At 41.3% G+C, this 16,134-nt stretch overlaps 1 protein-coding gene across 2 annotated transcripts; it reads left to right on the top strand.

Moving 5' to 3' along the window:
- Positions 1-3,410: 3,410 nt before the first annotated feature.
- Positions 3,411-8,087, top strand: LOC110538519. 2 transcript variants are annotated; one of them, XM_021625386.2, is made up of 4 exons: positions 3,411-3,594; positions 3,729-3,807; positions 6,784-7,092; positions 7,300-8,087. In XM_021625386.2, exons 1-4 carry the CDS (start codon positions 3,514-3,516, stop codon positions 7,650-7,652), a joined length of 822 nt encoding a protein of 273 aa, XP_021481061.1. In that variant the 5' UTR covers positions 3,411-3,513; the 3' UTR covers positions 7,653-8,087. The 2 variants fall into 2 exon arrangements, with proteins under 2 accessions (XP_021481061.1, XP_021481062.1); XM_021625387.2 differs by lacking the exons at positions 3,411-3,594; positions 3,729-3,807 and adding an exon at positions 5,352-5,674 and having other exon boundaries at positions 7,300-7,884.
- The last annotated feature ends 8,047 nt before the right edge of the window (positions 8,088-16,134 follow it).

The following is a 16,134-nucleotide window of genomic DNA, read 5'->3' as shown; positions in this document are numbered from 1 at the left end:
CTGGTACAGGAGGAGCCTCCTCCGATCTCCCTAGATGTGGCCCCTCCTAGCTCCATCGGGATAGGAGCGGGAGGGTCAGGAGGTGGAACTAACAGGACCCTTTCAGAACGTCCACGAGCAGCTAGCAGATGGTCTAACCGGATCGACAGGTCTATCAGTTCATCCAGGCTGAGCGTAGTGTCCCGACAAGCCAGCTCCCTGCGGACATCCTCTCTCAGGCTACACCTGTAATGGTCTATCAGGGCCCTGTAGTTCCACCCTGCTCCAGCCGCCAAGGTCCGGAAATCCAGCGCGAATTCCTGCGCGCTCCTCGTCCCCTGCCGGAGATGGAACAACATCTCACTCGCCGTGCCCCTCGCTGAGTCAGGCCCGTTCCAGACAGCATTGGCCCACTCCAGGGCTCTAACCGTCAGGCAGGAGACGAGGACACTCACGCTCTCCTCGTCCGAGGGAGCCGGCCGAACGGTGGCCAGGTAGAGCTCTAGTTGTAACAGGAATCCCTGGCACCCCGCCGCCGCTCCATCGTACTCCCTCGGAGGCGTGATGCGCAGAGCTCTGACACCGGATCCCACTGGAGGAGATGGTAGAGTTGCTGGTGGGAGGGTAGGTGGGGTAGTAGGGAGACCACTCCTCTCCCAACAGTCCATCCTCTCCATCATTTGATCCATTGCTGATCCGATGGAGGATGGACGTGTGATGAAGGACTCTCTCCTCCATTGTGGGGAGAGGGGTGGTCGCTGCTCCTGCTGACTCCATAAGAATGGTGCGGGCTTCTGTAACGCTCAATGAGTGAATGGGTGTGGAGTCAGGCGCAGAGAGCAACGGATGTGGGAAAAAACACACTTTAATGTCCAAAATCAAAAGAACAAAATAGTATACCCAACACAGGCATAACTATTAAAACAAATAGTACCCTTAAGTAAAATACCAGGACAGCGAGAAAACCCAACAAAACACTAACACCTCTCACAAATACAGAAGAACAAGCCCGCACAAACAGAAGCGGGCTAAACAAACTTAAATAACCCCACCCTAACAACCAAACAATGAACAGGTGAAACCAATTAGACAAAACCAAACGAACATGGAACAAAGGATCGGTGGCAGCTAGTAGACCTGCGACGACGACCGCCGAGCGCCACCCGAACAAGAAGGGGAGCCACCTTCGGTAATATTCGTGACAAGGTGATGTTTCACTTTTTCTAATGTTGGGGTCACTCTAGGAAAAGTAATCAAATTTCAAGTTGAAAGAAATATAATTTAGGGTTTTTTCTCTGCTGTTAAACATAGTGGCAGGCCATTTTTGACCCTTAAGAAAACACAAGGGTTAGGACAGATTCTGTTTGTCTGTTATCTTAGCTAGAATTCAGAACCAACTTCACAGTACCCTGACTGACAAACATTGTCTGTTTCACAAGACAACTAAAAAGGCAGATGAGATATGCTGGGTGTGTACAGACACTGCCAAAATACATTTGTTAAAGAAGGTTGCTGTGGTGTAAAAACTGCAAAGTCCAAGACATGCTGCAACCCACTGCCCATTATGTTCATTCAGATGTTGACAGATGTGTTATATAATATCCTGTCTATCCAGTTGGCAAATATGGAAATTTGCCCAGGTAGCTGTGGTCTTAAGCAAACATTAGTACTAGAATTTTATTTGACAATAGTAGTACATTCTTGGGCAAGTTATGACACTGGTAGACTCCTGTTGCAATTACATATAACTGAGTATCTAATGTATACATTTCTCCATATTGATGTTCACTCATTTGGAAAAAGGCAACTTATAACTACTACCACTGTGATGTCACATGGTCAATGTGTAACTCCCATATGAATGAGTCAGGGAGTGGGTAATTAAGGGGTGGGCCATGTGAATCTCCTTCAGGGCACTGACAAGGCTCTACAAGCCCTAGTTCCCTCCTCACACAGGTAGGAAAGAGGACAGTGTTTCACAACCCTGACCTGTGATGATCACTATGAAATCTGAGCACATTAATGATTATCTTTCACATAGGGATTCTCATTGACAGAGTCACCACCACAGTCAATAACATTTATGAGGAAGGCCATGTTCTAATTCCCTCCCAAATCACTAAAGGGCCATCATGATGATATCGTCCCATTTCTTTTGAAGGGTAATACTTTTATTTGTGCTGCTATCAATGAAGTTAAAGATTTGAATGCAGCCACTAAGTGAAGTTGACTTTCTGCCTTTCATACACCAGCAGTCCAATTGTAATGCTGCGAGGATTTGACATAGTCTATAATTACAGCTGAAAGCCTATATGACTGTTGGAGGTTGATGCATTCTCTGGCAAGACCCAGGAGACATTAGATTATATCTGTGTCATTAAACAGCAAAGTGCTTTAAAAATCAAATAAACATGGCAATAAAACTGTTGGGTTTTCTTTCAGATTTTTTTTTTTAGGTTCATGAAACAAAAGGAAGTGTGATAGGTGAATAATAGCTGTGAAAGAATTCAATGTGAAGGTAAACTTGAGATTTCAGAAGCAGTAAAACTCTCAATCTGAGAGGGATACAGTATGTAATTCAACTGTAGGAATAGATTGTTACTCAATCGCTCTTCCCTCAGACAACAGCATGTCTTTCAGTGAGTCAAGGACAATTAAAATACCCTTAGTTTGTCAAGATGTGTCGGAGGAACTACATTTCAATCTATTTTCAATACAAGTGGGTGGACAGATTCTATAGAGTCTATTTCTCTGAGAGGGGGTGTATTGCATGGTGACAGAAAAGCCAGAGACAAGAAGAAATTATGGATAAGTGAGAGTTAAGCAACTTTGACCTTCAAGACTTCAACTAACATTGTTTTTGTCTGGTCCAAACTCAGTATCCTATAATTCTATTTGAGGATACTAGGGGAATCTGAGGAAAATGTTTACGGGGAAATAAAAGGCAAGTTTGAGGATTGGGTACGTGGGTGTTCTAGTATCACTCCAGATGTTATTCTTGGACGAAATGAAAGTCTCAAGAAATATACAAGAGATGGAAGATTATAAGCAAGGTTATAAAAAACACAAAAGTATGAAATGTATGGAATTCAAGGGCAACATTTTACAATAAGATTACCTTTATGTCATGATTAGTTTGATAAGAAGGGGGGAACGGAGTACTAATTATTGTCCCTGTTAACTGAAATAAACAAGAAATAGAACATCATTTCCATATAAGGGAATAAATCAAACATGGGGTTTATAAAAAATAACTAGAGGCCTTTCCAGATGACTGACAAAAGTGAAACTGAAAAGTATCTGAAGTTGCTTGCAATTGCCCGAACAATCAGCATAGTTCCTCACTCAAACCAGAGCAAAAAGGCCCGTCTGGACATGTTATAGGGCAAACCTGACACTACATGACATTAGGCATGAAAACAAACCCAGAGGAATGATCCATGTTATCGTATAATTGAGATGAGACACTCTCTGGCTCAGAAATGTGCAAGACCTAAACACAGCTTGAGGTTAGTTCAAGTGCTTTAAATCTGTATGAGTAAACCACTCACAGGAAAAGAGAGGCAGGAAGTCATAAACAGAGAAGACTGTGATTTTAAGAGCTTTAACAAGATGGTGAGTAGTACTGCTATAATACATATCAGAAAGTAACCCTGTGCTTTGGATTGGATCCTCTCTCTCTCTTTAGAGACATGTGTTTGAGCTGTGAACTGTGCCGTCTAAAGTAACTAATGTCAATTTAAATGCAGATGAAACAACAGAGAAAAACAGAGGTCATTTTTGTCTGGGTCTTAGCCATCTGGCTCTCTTCAGTTGTCAACAGTGAAAGTAAGTGATTTTTAACATTGTGAGACAGTGCACAAAAACATATTTTGGCTGTTTTTTACCAATCAAAAAAGTTGCAATCGTTTGTCTTTTAGTAAGGATGTGTCACATCCAGCAAATACAGAAAGTACAGCCATATTTCAAATCATTTTGGGTAAGATTCTGCTATAAAAGAACTATAAAGTAAAAACAATTTTTGGTTCAAAAGATCCATGCTGTCTGGCTAGGACCTTGATAAAGTGAAAGATGGAATCTGTAGTACTAACTTGAGAAGACCTGAGTAAAGATGATCTGCTTTCTACAGAAACAAACTTTCTTCAAGTTCTCACAACTCATTCCTAGCTGAACTGGCTATGGGCACAATATGCACTGAACAAAAATATAAACACAACATGTGTGTTGATCCCATGTTTCATGAGCCGAAATCAAAGATCCCAGAAATGTTCCATTCGCACAAATAGCTTATTTCTCTCAAAATCTGTGCACAAATTAGTTTACATCCCTGTTAGTGAGCATTTCTCCTTTGCCAAGATAATCCATCCACCTGACAGGTGTGTCATATCAAGAAGCTGATTAAACAGCATGATCATTACACAGGTGCACCTTGTGCTGGGGACAATAAAATGGCATTCTAAAATGTGCAGTTTTGTCCCACACCACAATGCCACAGATGTCTCGAGTTTTGAGGGAGCGTGCAATTGGCATGCTGACTGCAGGAATGTCCACCATAGCTGTTGCCAGATCATTTAATGTTAATTTCTCTATTAAATCGAGTGCAATGTTGTTTTAGAGAATTTGGCACTACGTCCAACTGGCCTCACAACCGCAGACCATGTGTAAACACGCCAGACCAGAACCTCCACATCTGGCTTCTTCACCTGCGGGATCGTCTGAGACCAGCCACGTGGACAGCTGATGAAACTGCGGGTTTGAACAACCAAAGAATTTCTGCACAAACTGTCAGAAACCATGTCAGGGAAGCTCATCTGCGTGCTTGTCGTCCTCACCAGGGTCTTGACCTGACTGCAGTTTGGCGTCGTAACCAACTTCAGTGGGCAAATGCTCACCTTCGATGACCAAGAAAGTGGAGAAGTGGGCTCTCCACGGATTAATCCCGGTTTCAACTGCTGATCGGGCAGACAACAGACAGCGTGAATGTGGTCGTTTGGGCGAGCAGTTTGCTGATGCCAACGTTGTGAACAGATTGCCTCATGGTGGAGGTGGGGTTATGGTATGGGCAGGCATAAGCTACTGACAATGAACATAATTGTATTTAATCAATGGCAATTTGAATCCCCAGAGATACCGTGACGAGATCCTGAGGCCCATTGTCGTGCCATTCATCCGCAGCTATCACCTCATGTTTCAGCATGATAATGCACATCCCCATGTCACAAGGATCTGTACACAATTCCTGGAAGCTGAAAATGTCCCAGTTCTTCCATGGCCTGCATGCTTACCAGACATGTCACCCATTGAGCATATTTGGGATGCTCTGGATCAGTGGTCGCCAACTGGTCGATCTTCAAGGCATTCCTAGTCGATCACCAAATATTTCTGTAGAAAAGCCAACGAACGATAAAGGTTTGTGTTCCTTTTTTTAAATCGTGTTGAGCGCACCGGGTAAGCAAAGTTTTTCCATGAGACAAACTCAGCCTACCCGCAGGACCGGCAAATCTGTGACTAAATCGAGTGCACCTATTGCGCTGCCCAATCGGATAGCTCAAATCACGGTGGCTACAGAGCTTCCATGACCCTGGCCACAGCAAAGTTTAATAGGCTACTAGCGTACGTAAGATTTTATATATTTTAAAACCATGACCACAGAGAGACTGTCAACGAATACAGCAAAGAGCTGCTGATTTTATGAGTGAGTTCATGTTTATATTCAGCACTGTCACTGTTTTTATTCAACACTATTACAAAACGTGCTTCTCCGTACTTCTGCTCGGGCTGCAATGAATGAGTAGCCAAGTACCGATAGCCCAGCGTTTTATTATTATTAGCAACTCGTCGTGTCGATTTTAATATTAAGGAATAATTTAAGGAACAACATGAATTTGTGCATGAGGCAGATGTGGTACGACTCGAGTTTCGCCATCAGGTGGAACACGGTGTCCACTCTCTCTGGTCAGTCTCACCGGAGGAAAGGAAGGAGAGAGCAGGGACCGTGAGAGGTGGTTGGGACAAGTCTTTTGAACGGTCATCCAGCTTGGAATTCCAAGTCGGAAAACTCGGGCATCTTTCTAGAGCTCCGACTTTTCGACCTGGAGATCACTGACGTCGTGATGCAGGTACCACCAGTCCAGTAAAATAAAAAACAAATGATTTGCCTCACAAGTGCTAAACCAATTGATCTATTTTGTTATCAAAGCTCGAGTTCGAAATATAATATGGTCTTTGGCAGGCCAATCATATAGCTAATATGCTGTGATAATGTATTAGTCCTACGGCCCAAACCTCCTTTCTACAACCGTTTGTGAGGTTAATGTAAAAAAGCAGTAGATCTCTGCTTGCTTTTTGACTGCCAAAGTGATCTTGACTCAGACAAGGTTGGTGACCACTGCTCTGCGTGTACGACAGCATGTTCCCGCCATTATCCAGCAACTTCGCACAGCCATTGAAGAGGAGTGGGGCAACATTCCACAGGCCACAATCAACAGCCTGATCAACTGTATGCATGAGCCAAATGGTGGTCACACCAGATACTGACTGTTTTTTTTAGCTACACCCCTACTTTTTATTTTATATTTATCTGTGACCGACATATCTGTATTGCCATTCATGTGAAATCCATAGATTAGGGTATAATGCATTTATTTAAATTGACTGATTTCCTTATATGAACTGTAACTCAGCAAAATCCTTTAAAGTGTTGCATTTGATTTATTTTTGGTCAGTGTAAATAGTGTGTGTAAGCATGGAAAGCTTCCTATACCTGGCGATATAACAGTTTCCTCTTTATCCATTCATTCATAGGTAATGTGGAGCTGAGAACCAGTACTGAGGTAAAGGCTCAGTGTGATCAGAATGTGTCCCTGCAGTGTGACATCATGTCATCGAGCCCACTCGAGATCATTCTCTTTTCCTGGGTATGGAAAATGAAACAGCTGTGTGTGGTCAATGCCACTGGTGTATTCTCCTTTCCTGGCGTCCGGTGTGACATCACAAACAACACCCTCACACTCAATCTGACTCGGGTGATGCCGTCCAGTCAGGGTAACTACACCTGCAAACTGCGCTCCAACCTAATGATCACAGCTGCCAACACCACTGTGACAATGCAAGGTCTGTATACTGTATAGGAATAATGCTCCTATATAACTAATGATGATGCTGTTGTAGGATGAGAGCAATTGCAACAATGACACATGTAGGCAAGTCAGACCAAATATTACACAAATATGGCAATGAACTTGTTAGACACACTCCAGCTATGTGAATGTTACTTGAGAACTACTCAATACTCATCCTATTTTTCTCACAACATTGCAGAGTGCCTAAGGACATCTGAGCACAAAGTGTTCCAGAATGAGTCTCAGATTGAGTGCCAGTTATTTGGAGTTTACCCAGAAGGCACAGTACACTGGTTCCTGGGCTCTGAGAATATAACAGAGTCCGCCAGCACCAAGAGCCAGCTGGATGAAGAGGGGCTGTTTGATATAAGGAGTACCCTGCCTACCCAGGCTGGGACTGAGCCTTACAACTGCTCCTTGTGGATACCTAGTAGTGGAACCTACAGCTCTCACAAACAGCTGCACTACTCCAGAGTGATCTCTTCAGGGACAAAGACTAGGAGCAGACTGCTGTTGGTCTTCATCCTGGTTGGACTCATAATCACAACATAAGACTACTCATGGGAGGTCAGGAGGTTTTTTACTGAACATGGGACTTCGAACAACAGTAGGGAAAAGGGCTTTCCTGGTCAGGGCACATCTACACAGGATGGATCAGGGCCTTTCTCTTACTGAGTGAAGAGAAAGCAAACCTGGACTGCCATGGCCAAAGTGGATATATGTTTTCACTTTTTATACTGGGAAGCAAAATATCAAAGTAATTACAATATATACAATTTAATTTTAAACTGAAAATCATTGTACTTTGGGATTTGAGAATACTGTAAGAAGTTTTCATTGTTTGTCTTCAACGTTATACACTTGTTTAAATTGCATTGCTTATTACAGTAGTAGAATACTGCTTCCTGGTGGTGAAAGTGTTTACTGATGGAAATAGTATTGCTGTTAGATGCGTAATAAAGATATTCTAAATTGTATTGTTGAATTGACTGATCTTGCTTATTAAGCCTGTCATAACTTGTTGCTGTGTTTTACAGTCAGAACTGATTAGACTGATTTATATAATAATCAATGCAATGTCAAAACATGGCTAGAAGGACATGTTACTGTGTGTTCTGGATTCTAAAATACAAGTTGTATTATACCATAGCAAATATAGTCACCCGTATTTTTTTCTGTACTAGTTCTCAATTTAAAAATGCACCAGACCACTGAGGGAACTCATGACATTGACAGTTAATGAATGAGGAGTCATGGTCATTCAAATTGCATTTCTAGTTCCTTCTCAGTGTACCACAAGGAGGCAGAGTCATCCCACCAGAGAGGACATTCAAACCAATCATACACAACTCTTCTCCCTCTGCATACAAACACACACACTCATGCTGTGTCAATTCCAATCCAACTGTTCTGTATAAATCAACACTTTGATGTGACACATTTCCTATCAATTTCCTCTACGCCAATGTGGGGTCTCCTGCAAAGTGAAGGAGTGGAGGGTCCAATGTCTCATTATAAAACACTCAAATCAATCCACATGACTTCTGTGGTGTCAAACTCACATCTCTAATGCATTATCAGGTGCGAGGATATGTAAACTGTTTTCGATGGACTGACCTTGTTGCACATGTGTGGGCTGCTGTGAGAGATACCTGTTGAGTACACAGTATAACAACACATTCTGCATTCTTCTGATAAATAGATACATTTCCCCGACAATTGTGAGGATTCCTGCAAAGTGGGATGTCATTATCAAACACTCATCAGGATGATGAGTCCTGTTGTCCCAAACAGGGCATGATCAGAAATATAGTTGAAGTGTTTTAAATCGATTGACAGTTTGTTTCAGTAAAATCAAACATTACCTAGAAAGGAGATGATGGTCATTGGCCTCCTTTTGGCAAACCTGCTCCAAGGTGTACAAAGGTTGACTGGAAGACAAATTCCTGTTTGTGATGTAGTTTATAGAGTTTCACTGTAATATACACACAGACAGATGGGTGCATGGTGAGTGAACAGACTAAAAAAAGATAACACCTGCTTCCACATAGCATTAGGGAGACCTGACATGGCTATCCCTAGAGCACGGGGGTGGGACAGGCGGTTAAGGGCTGAGACTCAGCGATGCTGGTCCAAAGGCTCCCTAGAGAGAGTAGAGAGGCAGGAGGAGAGGTCAGCCACTGTGGACAGAGTAGAGGGTGAGTCGGCTCAATAGGCCAAAAACAACACACTCCAGCAGAGCCACCACCCAATCAGACACTGAATCAATAAGAGAGAGAGGAGCGAAGACCCTGGTTCACTAAGCATGAGTGTAAGGACATATGTGTGTGTTGAGGGGTGGTGAAGTGGGGTGTTAGACTGCAAGTCTAAGGAAGATAAGAGTCTATTTCTATCCTGGCATATGGGTCAATAGTCAGCTCTCAAGTGCTGGGGCTGGCATGATTGACAATGGCTAGCTACAAAGCAATGCGCGACATTGGCTGGGAATAAGGAAGTAATTGCAAGTAATTGGTGTGTGGTTGAGGGATACATGATATGCTTCCTTGTACATATTTGTCACATGGTATAGGAACACAGAATGCAGAACACACACACTACATAATGTAGAATATTCACTGCACACACCAAAGCTTATCTGTATGTTTACAAATGTATTTTATATGTAGTTTATAAGTGTTTATATGAAAATAAAAGATTGGAATGAAAATATGGTAGATCATTTCATTGTGCCCTTACTCTTTTCTTTTCAATTAGCTAATAGGGGAAAGTTCCTGTTGTGTATTTTTTATTAGTTAAATGACTTGCAGTGTTCTGCTATTTAACGGAAACTATTGAGTTCTTCAGCTCTCATAATTTCAACAACAACATCTGTTTGCTACACAGACTTGTCTTTTAATGCTTTGGCTTTATTCAATTAATGTAGAAGAGAAAACTCTTCCCCACATTCATTTACCATAACTAAGAGAGCTATCTGATGAGAATCAGCAAATCCAAATGAACTTTCCCAAGCCCAGCTAGACTTATATCATCCCTTATAAACCAGTCCCGCTGAAGGCTGGAAAAAGAGAGGCTTTGATAGGAGTGGTTTATAAGGGATGATATAAGTCTAGCTGGGCTTGGGAAAGTTCATTTGGATTTGCTGATTCTCATCAGATAGCTCTCTTAGTTATGGTAAATGAATGTGGGGAAGAGTTTTCTCTTCTACATTAATTGAATAAAGCCAAAGCATTAAAAGACAAGTATGTGTTTGATGATAGTACTCCATAGCATCCATAGTGCTACACAACACTTCATACACAAAGAGTCATGCACAGAGCATCACTGTACGCTATTTATTGAATTTGTCTTCTATATGGAGACAATGTTCCAGTCCAAGCCCTTAAAACGTATTGTACTATGAGAGAATAAACTAACCTATCATACACAACCTCTTGGGCAGCATCTCTGTAACACGAAGGCAAGGTATCTGACATATGGGTGCATTTTTGACCCAACTCACGACTCTTGACTGTAAGTTCCCCACCTCTTGACATAAGGTAAATGGTGGGAATTCTTGTTGGTAAGAATGGAGGACCTTGGGGTTTTGTGGGTTTCTCTGAGGATGGTCTATCTGTGAGGTCTGGATCACTGATATCCTGGCCTAAGATAAGAGCTGGGCTGGGGCAATGCTTTCTGCCCTCCTGGATACAGGCAGCTGTTGGATGGGAAGCCTGTTGCCATGGTGAAGTGAAGCTGCCTATGCCTCACACTGCAAAGAGGCAGCAGGCTGGACTCTCTCTCTCTCTCTGTGTTTTTCTTTTTTTACAGGTGACTAGCAGGAGAGTTTCTTTCTCTCTAATTTCTCTTTCTCACTAATTAGCCAATGGAGGAAAAAAATACATTATGTTCCTCAGGATCAGTTACTTGTGTGCTGATGTTTCTCCATCATGCAATCTCTAACAGAGACACTACCTGGGTAGAGAGATATACAGTACAAGAAGACTTGTGGTTTGTTGCAGAGCAAAATGACAAGTGGGGTAGAAAAGCAGGAGATGTGCCCTATGAATTTATTGTCCTGCTGAAATGATCCCTTATTACTCCATGACTGGAGTGGCCTCATCAAGTCTGCCTTTGTTGTATAATGCTCTATTCAGTCTTTCCCCAGCGCACACTGATTTACATTATTATTCTGTAATTGAACAGGCACAGACAAACGTCAACTGATTGATTGCAGCGTACTTTACAGCCACACATTAACTTCCTCGGCGGTACTGTATTGGGGGCAGCGGCAGCCACAATCAGAACCCCAGAATGAAAACTGGGGTTTATGAAAAAGTTCATTTCTACAAGTAGTCAACAAATCTCCAGTGGATATTAGTACTGTTGTTTAGAGCTATGGTCCACCGCAAAACTCAGCACACTGTCCTTGTCATTACACAATATATCATGTTTTTGGTGGTGTGTACATAACATTGGGGAAAAACACAATCACACACCTGTGCACACACACACAGAGCAGCCGGTTCGGGTTCCACGAGGAGGCAAAAGGGGGCTTAGCCCCCTCAGTTGAAACGTGTGTCACCTCATGTCTCTATATAAAAATAGCAAAAAAGTTCAAATGACTGAGTGTCATGTTGGCGCCAAATCTGTATCAGCACAATGAACAGAGCACGCCGCAGTGTGTGTAGGGGGCTATGGAAAGCCACTGGGGTGGTTAGGTATGACTCCTTTGGGTTTCCATAAAAAGCTTGAAAAAAACGCTTCTCATCTCTGGGGTAGGCTATGTGAATAACGTGATGCGCCTGCGCGTGATTTACAAGGGTGGGGCCAAGTTTACCGTTGAAGCAGCTTCACTCAATTCTGCCTTATGCCACTACAGAGTTTAGTTACTTAGCTAGCTGTAAAAAGCGTTAGTGTCATTAGGCTTAGTTTATTTAGCTAGCTCAAACCAGATAATCTGCCACTGCCACGATGGATATCAGAAATGGGTTTCGCCAAAGTTTCCAAACAAAGCCAAAAGGAGAAGGAGAGCGATGAGCAGCAGCATCAAACCACCGAGGCCGTCACCAAGCCCAGCGGAGATGATGCTTCCAAGCTCCAAATAGCTCCGCATGCAGTCTTACACACCCTTCCACAAGCGCCGCCAAGATAGTGCCTCCACAACCCCTCCACCTCCAACTGTTCCTGATGATCTTGGAACAGAGGAGACAGCCCAGACTAGCCTAGAATCCTACCCTAGCCATAGCCGTACAAAAAACTTTAATTTAATAGCAACTGGTTCATAGAAAGAGTGTTTGTAATACTCAATTACTTAAATATAACTTCAATGCAAGAACCCAAATTACGCCCATGGGTATAGCTACATATCGGTGTGTTTCATCATAGAACTACATTCTATTATGGTTTTCATGGTTGTAAATGAAACTGTACGTATTGGAAAAGTGTTTATGGTAGGCTGGCATTGCTTAATTGATTACCTGGGTCGAATTTGATCCACAAAAGTGTATTGTGCCATATCACAACATGTCGCTGTAAAAAAGTTTTGAGAATTACACAAAAATGAAAATAAATATTAATTTCCTCAAAGTTTGCTGCTTCAGTGTCTTTAGATATTTTTGTCAGATGTTACTATGGAATACTGAATTATAATTACAAGCATTTACAAGCAAGTGTCAAAGGCTTTTATTGACAATTACATGAAGTTGAGGCAAAGAGTCAATATTTGCAGTGTTGACCCTTCTTTTTTAAGACCTCTGCAATCCGCCCTGGCATGCTGTCAATTAACTTCTGGGCCACATCCTGACTGATGGCAGCCCATTCTTGCATAATCAATGCTTGGAGTTGTCAGAATTTGTGGGTTTTTGTTTGTCCACCCGCCTCTTGTGGATTTACCACAAGTTCTCAATGGGATTAAGGTCTGGGGAGTTTCCTGGCCATGGACTCAAAATATCAATGTTTTGTTCCCCGAGCCACTTAGTTATCACTTTTGCCTTATGGCAAGGTGCTCCATCATGCTGGAAAAGGCATTGTTCGTCACCAAACTGTTCCTGGATGGTTGGGAGTGTCACGACTTCCGCCGAAGTTGGTGCCTCTCCTTGTTCGTTCGGCGGTCGTCGTCACCGGCTTTCTAGCTGCCACCGATCTACGTTTCTTTTTCCATTTGTTTTGTCTTGATTGTACACACCTGGTTCCCATTACGTTATAATTTATTCACTATTTAACCCTCTAGTTCCCACATTGTTTTGTGCATGTTTGTTCTTTGTTTAGTGTTTAAGAATTCTGTGAGCTGGTGTGTTTTCCCTGCGTGGAAATATTTGTTTATTTTCGAATAAAGTACGTATTTTACTCAGTTCTGTGTCCTCCTCCGTCCTAACCGCTGCACATTGACACTTGACAGGGAGAAGTTGCTCTCTGAGGATGTTTTGGTACCATTATTCATGGCTGTGTTCTTAGGCAAAATTGTGAGTGAGCCCACTCCCTTGGCTGAGAAGCAACCCCACACATGAATGGTCTCAGGATGCTTTATTGTTGGCATAACACAGGACTGATGGTAGCGCTCACCTTGTCTTTTCTGGACAAGCTTTTTTCCGGATGCCCCAAACAATCGGAAAGGGGATTCATCAGAGAAACTGACTTTACCCCAGTCCTCAGCAGTCCAATCCCTGTACCTTTAGCAGAATATCAGTCTGTCCCTGATGTTTTTCCTGGAGAGAAGTGGCTTCTTTGCTGCCCTTCTTGACACCAGGCCATCCTCCAAAAGTCTTCGCCTCACTGTGCGTGCAGATGCACTCACACCTGCCTGCTGCCATTCCTGAGCAAGCTCTTTACGGGTGGTGCCCCAATCCCGCAGCTGAATCAACTTTAGGAGACGGTTCTGGCGCTTGTTTCCTTGCAGGTAACCATGTTTGACAGAGGAAGAACAATGATTCCTATCACCACCCTCCTTTTGAAGCTTCCAGTCTGTTATTCAAACTCAATCAGCATGACAGAGTGATCTCCAGCCTTGTCTTCGTCAACACTCACACCTGTGTTAATGAGAGAATGACTGACATGATGTCAGCTGGTCCTTTTGTGGCAGGGCTGAAATGCAGTGGAAATGTTTTTTTGGGGGGATTCACTTCATTTGCATGACAAAGAGGGACTTTGCAATTAATTGCAATTCATCTGATCACTCTTCATAACATTCTGGAGTATATGCAAATTGCCATCCTACAAACTGAGGCAGCAGACTTTGTGAAAATTAATATTTGTGTCATTCTCAACTTTTGGCCACAACTTTACTCGCCATGTCTGAAGCGGGCCTATAGGCATATTTGTTTGACAAGACAGCTGTGCATGTCTGCATCTCACAGTAATAGGCTGTAGGCTGTTTTGGTTACCTGGATCTCCATTCACCTTTTCTTTACTGTGTTTGTTTACTGTTCATGTAACTAGCCTAATTATAGATTGTGTCTTTATCCATCTGATATTATGTTAATGTAACTAACATAATTATAGATTGTGTCCTGTCTTTATCCATCTGATATTATGTTAATGTAACTAACCTAATTATAGATTGTGTCTTGTCTTTATCCATCTGATATTATGTTAATGTAACTAGCCTAATTATAGATTGTGTCCTGTCTTTATCCATCTGATATTATGTTAATGTAACTAGCCTAATTATAGATTGTGTCTTTATCCATCTGATATTATGTTAATGTAACTAGCCTAATTATAGATTGTGTCATGCCTTTATCCATCTGATATTATGTTAATGTAACTAGCCTAATTATAGATTGTGTCCTGTCTTTATCCATCTGATATTATGTTAATGTAACTAGCCTAATTATAGATTGTGTCACACCTTTATCCATCTGATATTATGTTAATGTAACTAGTCTAATTATAGATTGTGTCCTGTCTTTATCCATCTGATATTATGTTAATATAACTAGCCTAATTATAGATTGTGTCACACCTTTATCCATCTGATATTATGTTAATGTAGCTAGCCTAATTATAGATTGTGTCCTGTCTTTATCCATCTGATATTATGTTAATGTAACTAGCCTAATTATAGATTGTGTCCTGTCTTTATCCATCTGATATTATGTTAATGTAACTAGCCTAATTATAGATTGTGTCTTTATCCATCTGATATTATGTTAATGTAACTAGCCTAATTATAGATTGTGTCCTGTCTTTATCCATCTGATATTATGTTAATGTAACTAGCCTAATTATAGATTGTGTCTTTATCCATCTGATATTATGTTAATGTAACTAGCCTAATTATAGATTGTGTCCTGTCTTTATCCATCTGATATTATGTTAATGTAACTAGCCTAATTATAGATTGTGTCCTGTCTTTATCCATCTGATATTATGTTAATGTAACTAACCTAATTATAGATTGTGTCTTGTCTTTATCCATCTGATATTATGTTAATGTAACTAGTCTAATTATAGATTGTGTCACACCTTTATCCATCTGATATTATGTTAATGTAACTAGTCTAATTATAGATTGTGTCCTGTCTTTATCCATCTGATATTATGTTAATGTAACTAGTCTAATTATAGATTGTGTCACACCTTTATCCATCTGATATTATGTTAATGTAACTAGTCTAATTATAGATTGTGTCCTGTCTTTATCCATCTGATATTATGTTAATGTAACTAGTCTAATTATAGATTGTGTCACACCTTTATCCATCTGATATTATGTTAATGTAACTAGTCTAATTATAGATTGTGTCCTGTCTTTATCCATCTGATATTATGTTAATGTAACTAGCCTAATTATAGATTGTGTCACACCTTTATCCATCTGATATTATGTTAATGTAACTAGCCTAATTATAGATTGTGTCCTGTCTTTATCCATCTGATATTATGTTAATGTAACTAGCCTAATTATAGATTGTGTCCTGTCTTTATCCATCTGATATTATGTTAATATAACTAGCCTAATTATAGATTGTGTCCTGTCTTTATCCATCTGATATTATGTTAATGTAACTAGTCTAATTATAGATTGTGTCACACTTTTATCCATCTGATATTATGT

Source organism: Oncorhynchus mykiss, chromosome 12 (genome assembly GCF_013265735.2).
Source record: "Oncorhynchus mykiss isolate Arlee chromosome 12, USDA_OmykA_1.1, whole genome shotgun sequence".
Lineage (NCBI taxonomy): Eukaryota > Metazoa > Chordata > Actinopteri > Salmoniformes > Salmonidae > Oncorhynchus > Oncorhynchus mykiss.
The sequence above is the reverse complement of the archived record's forward strand: the minus strand, read 5'-3'. Positions and strand labels throughout refer to the sequence as shown.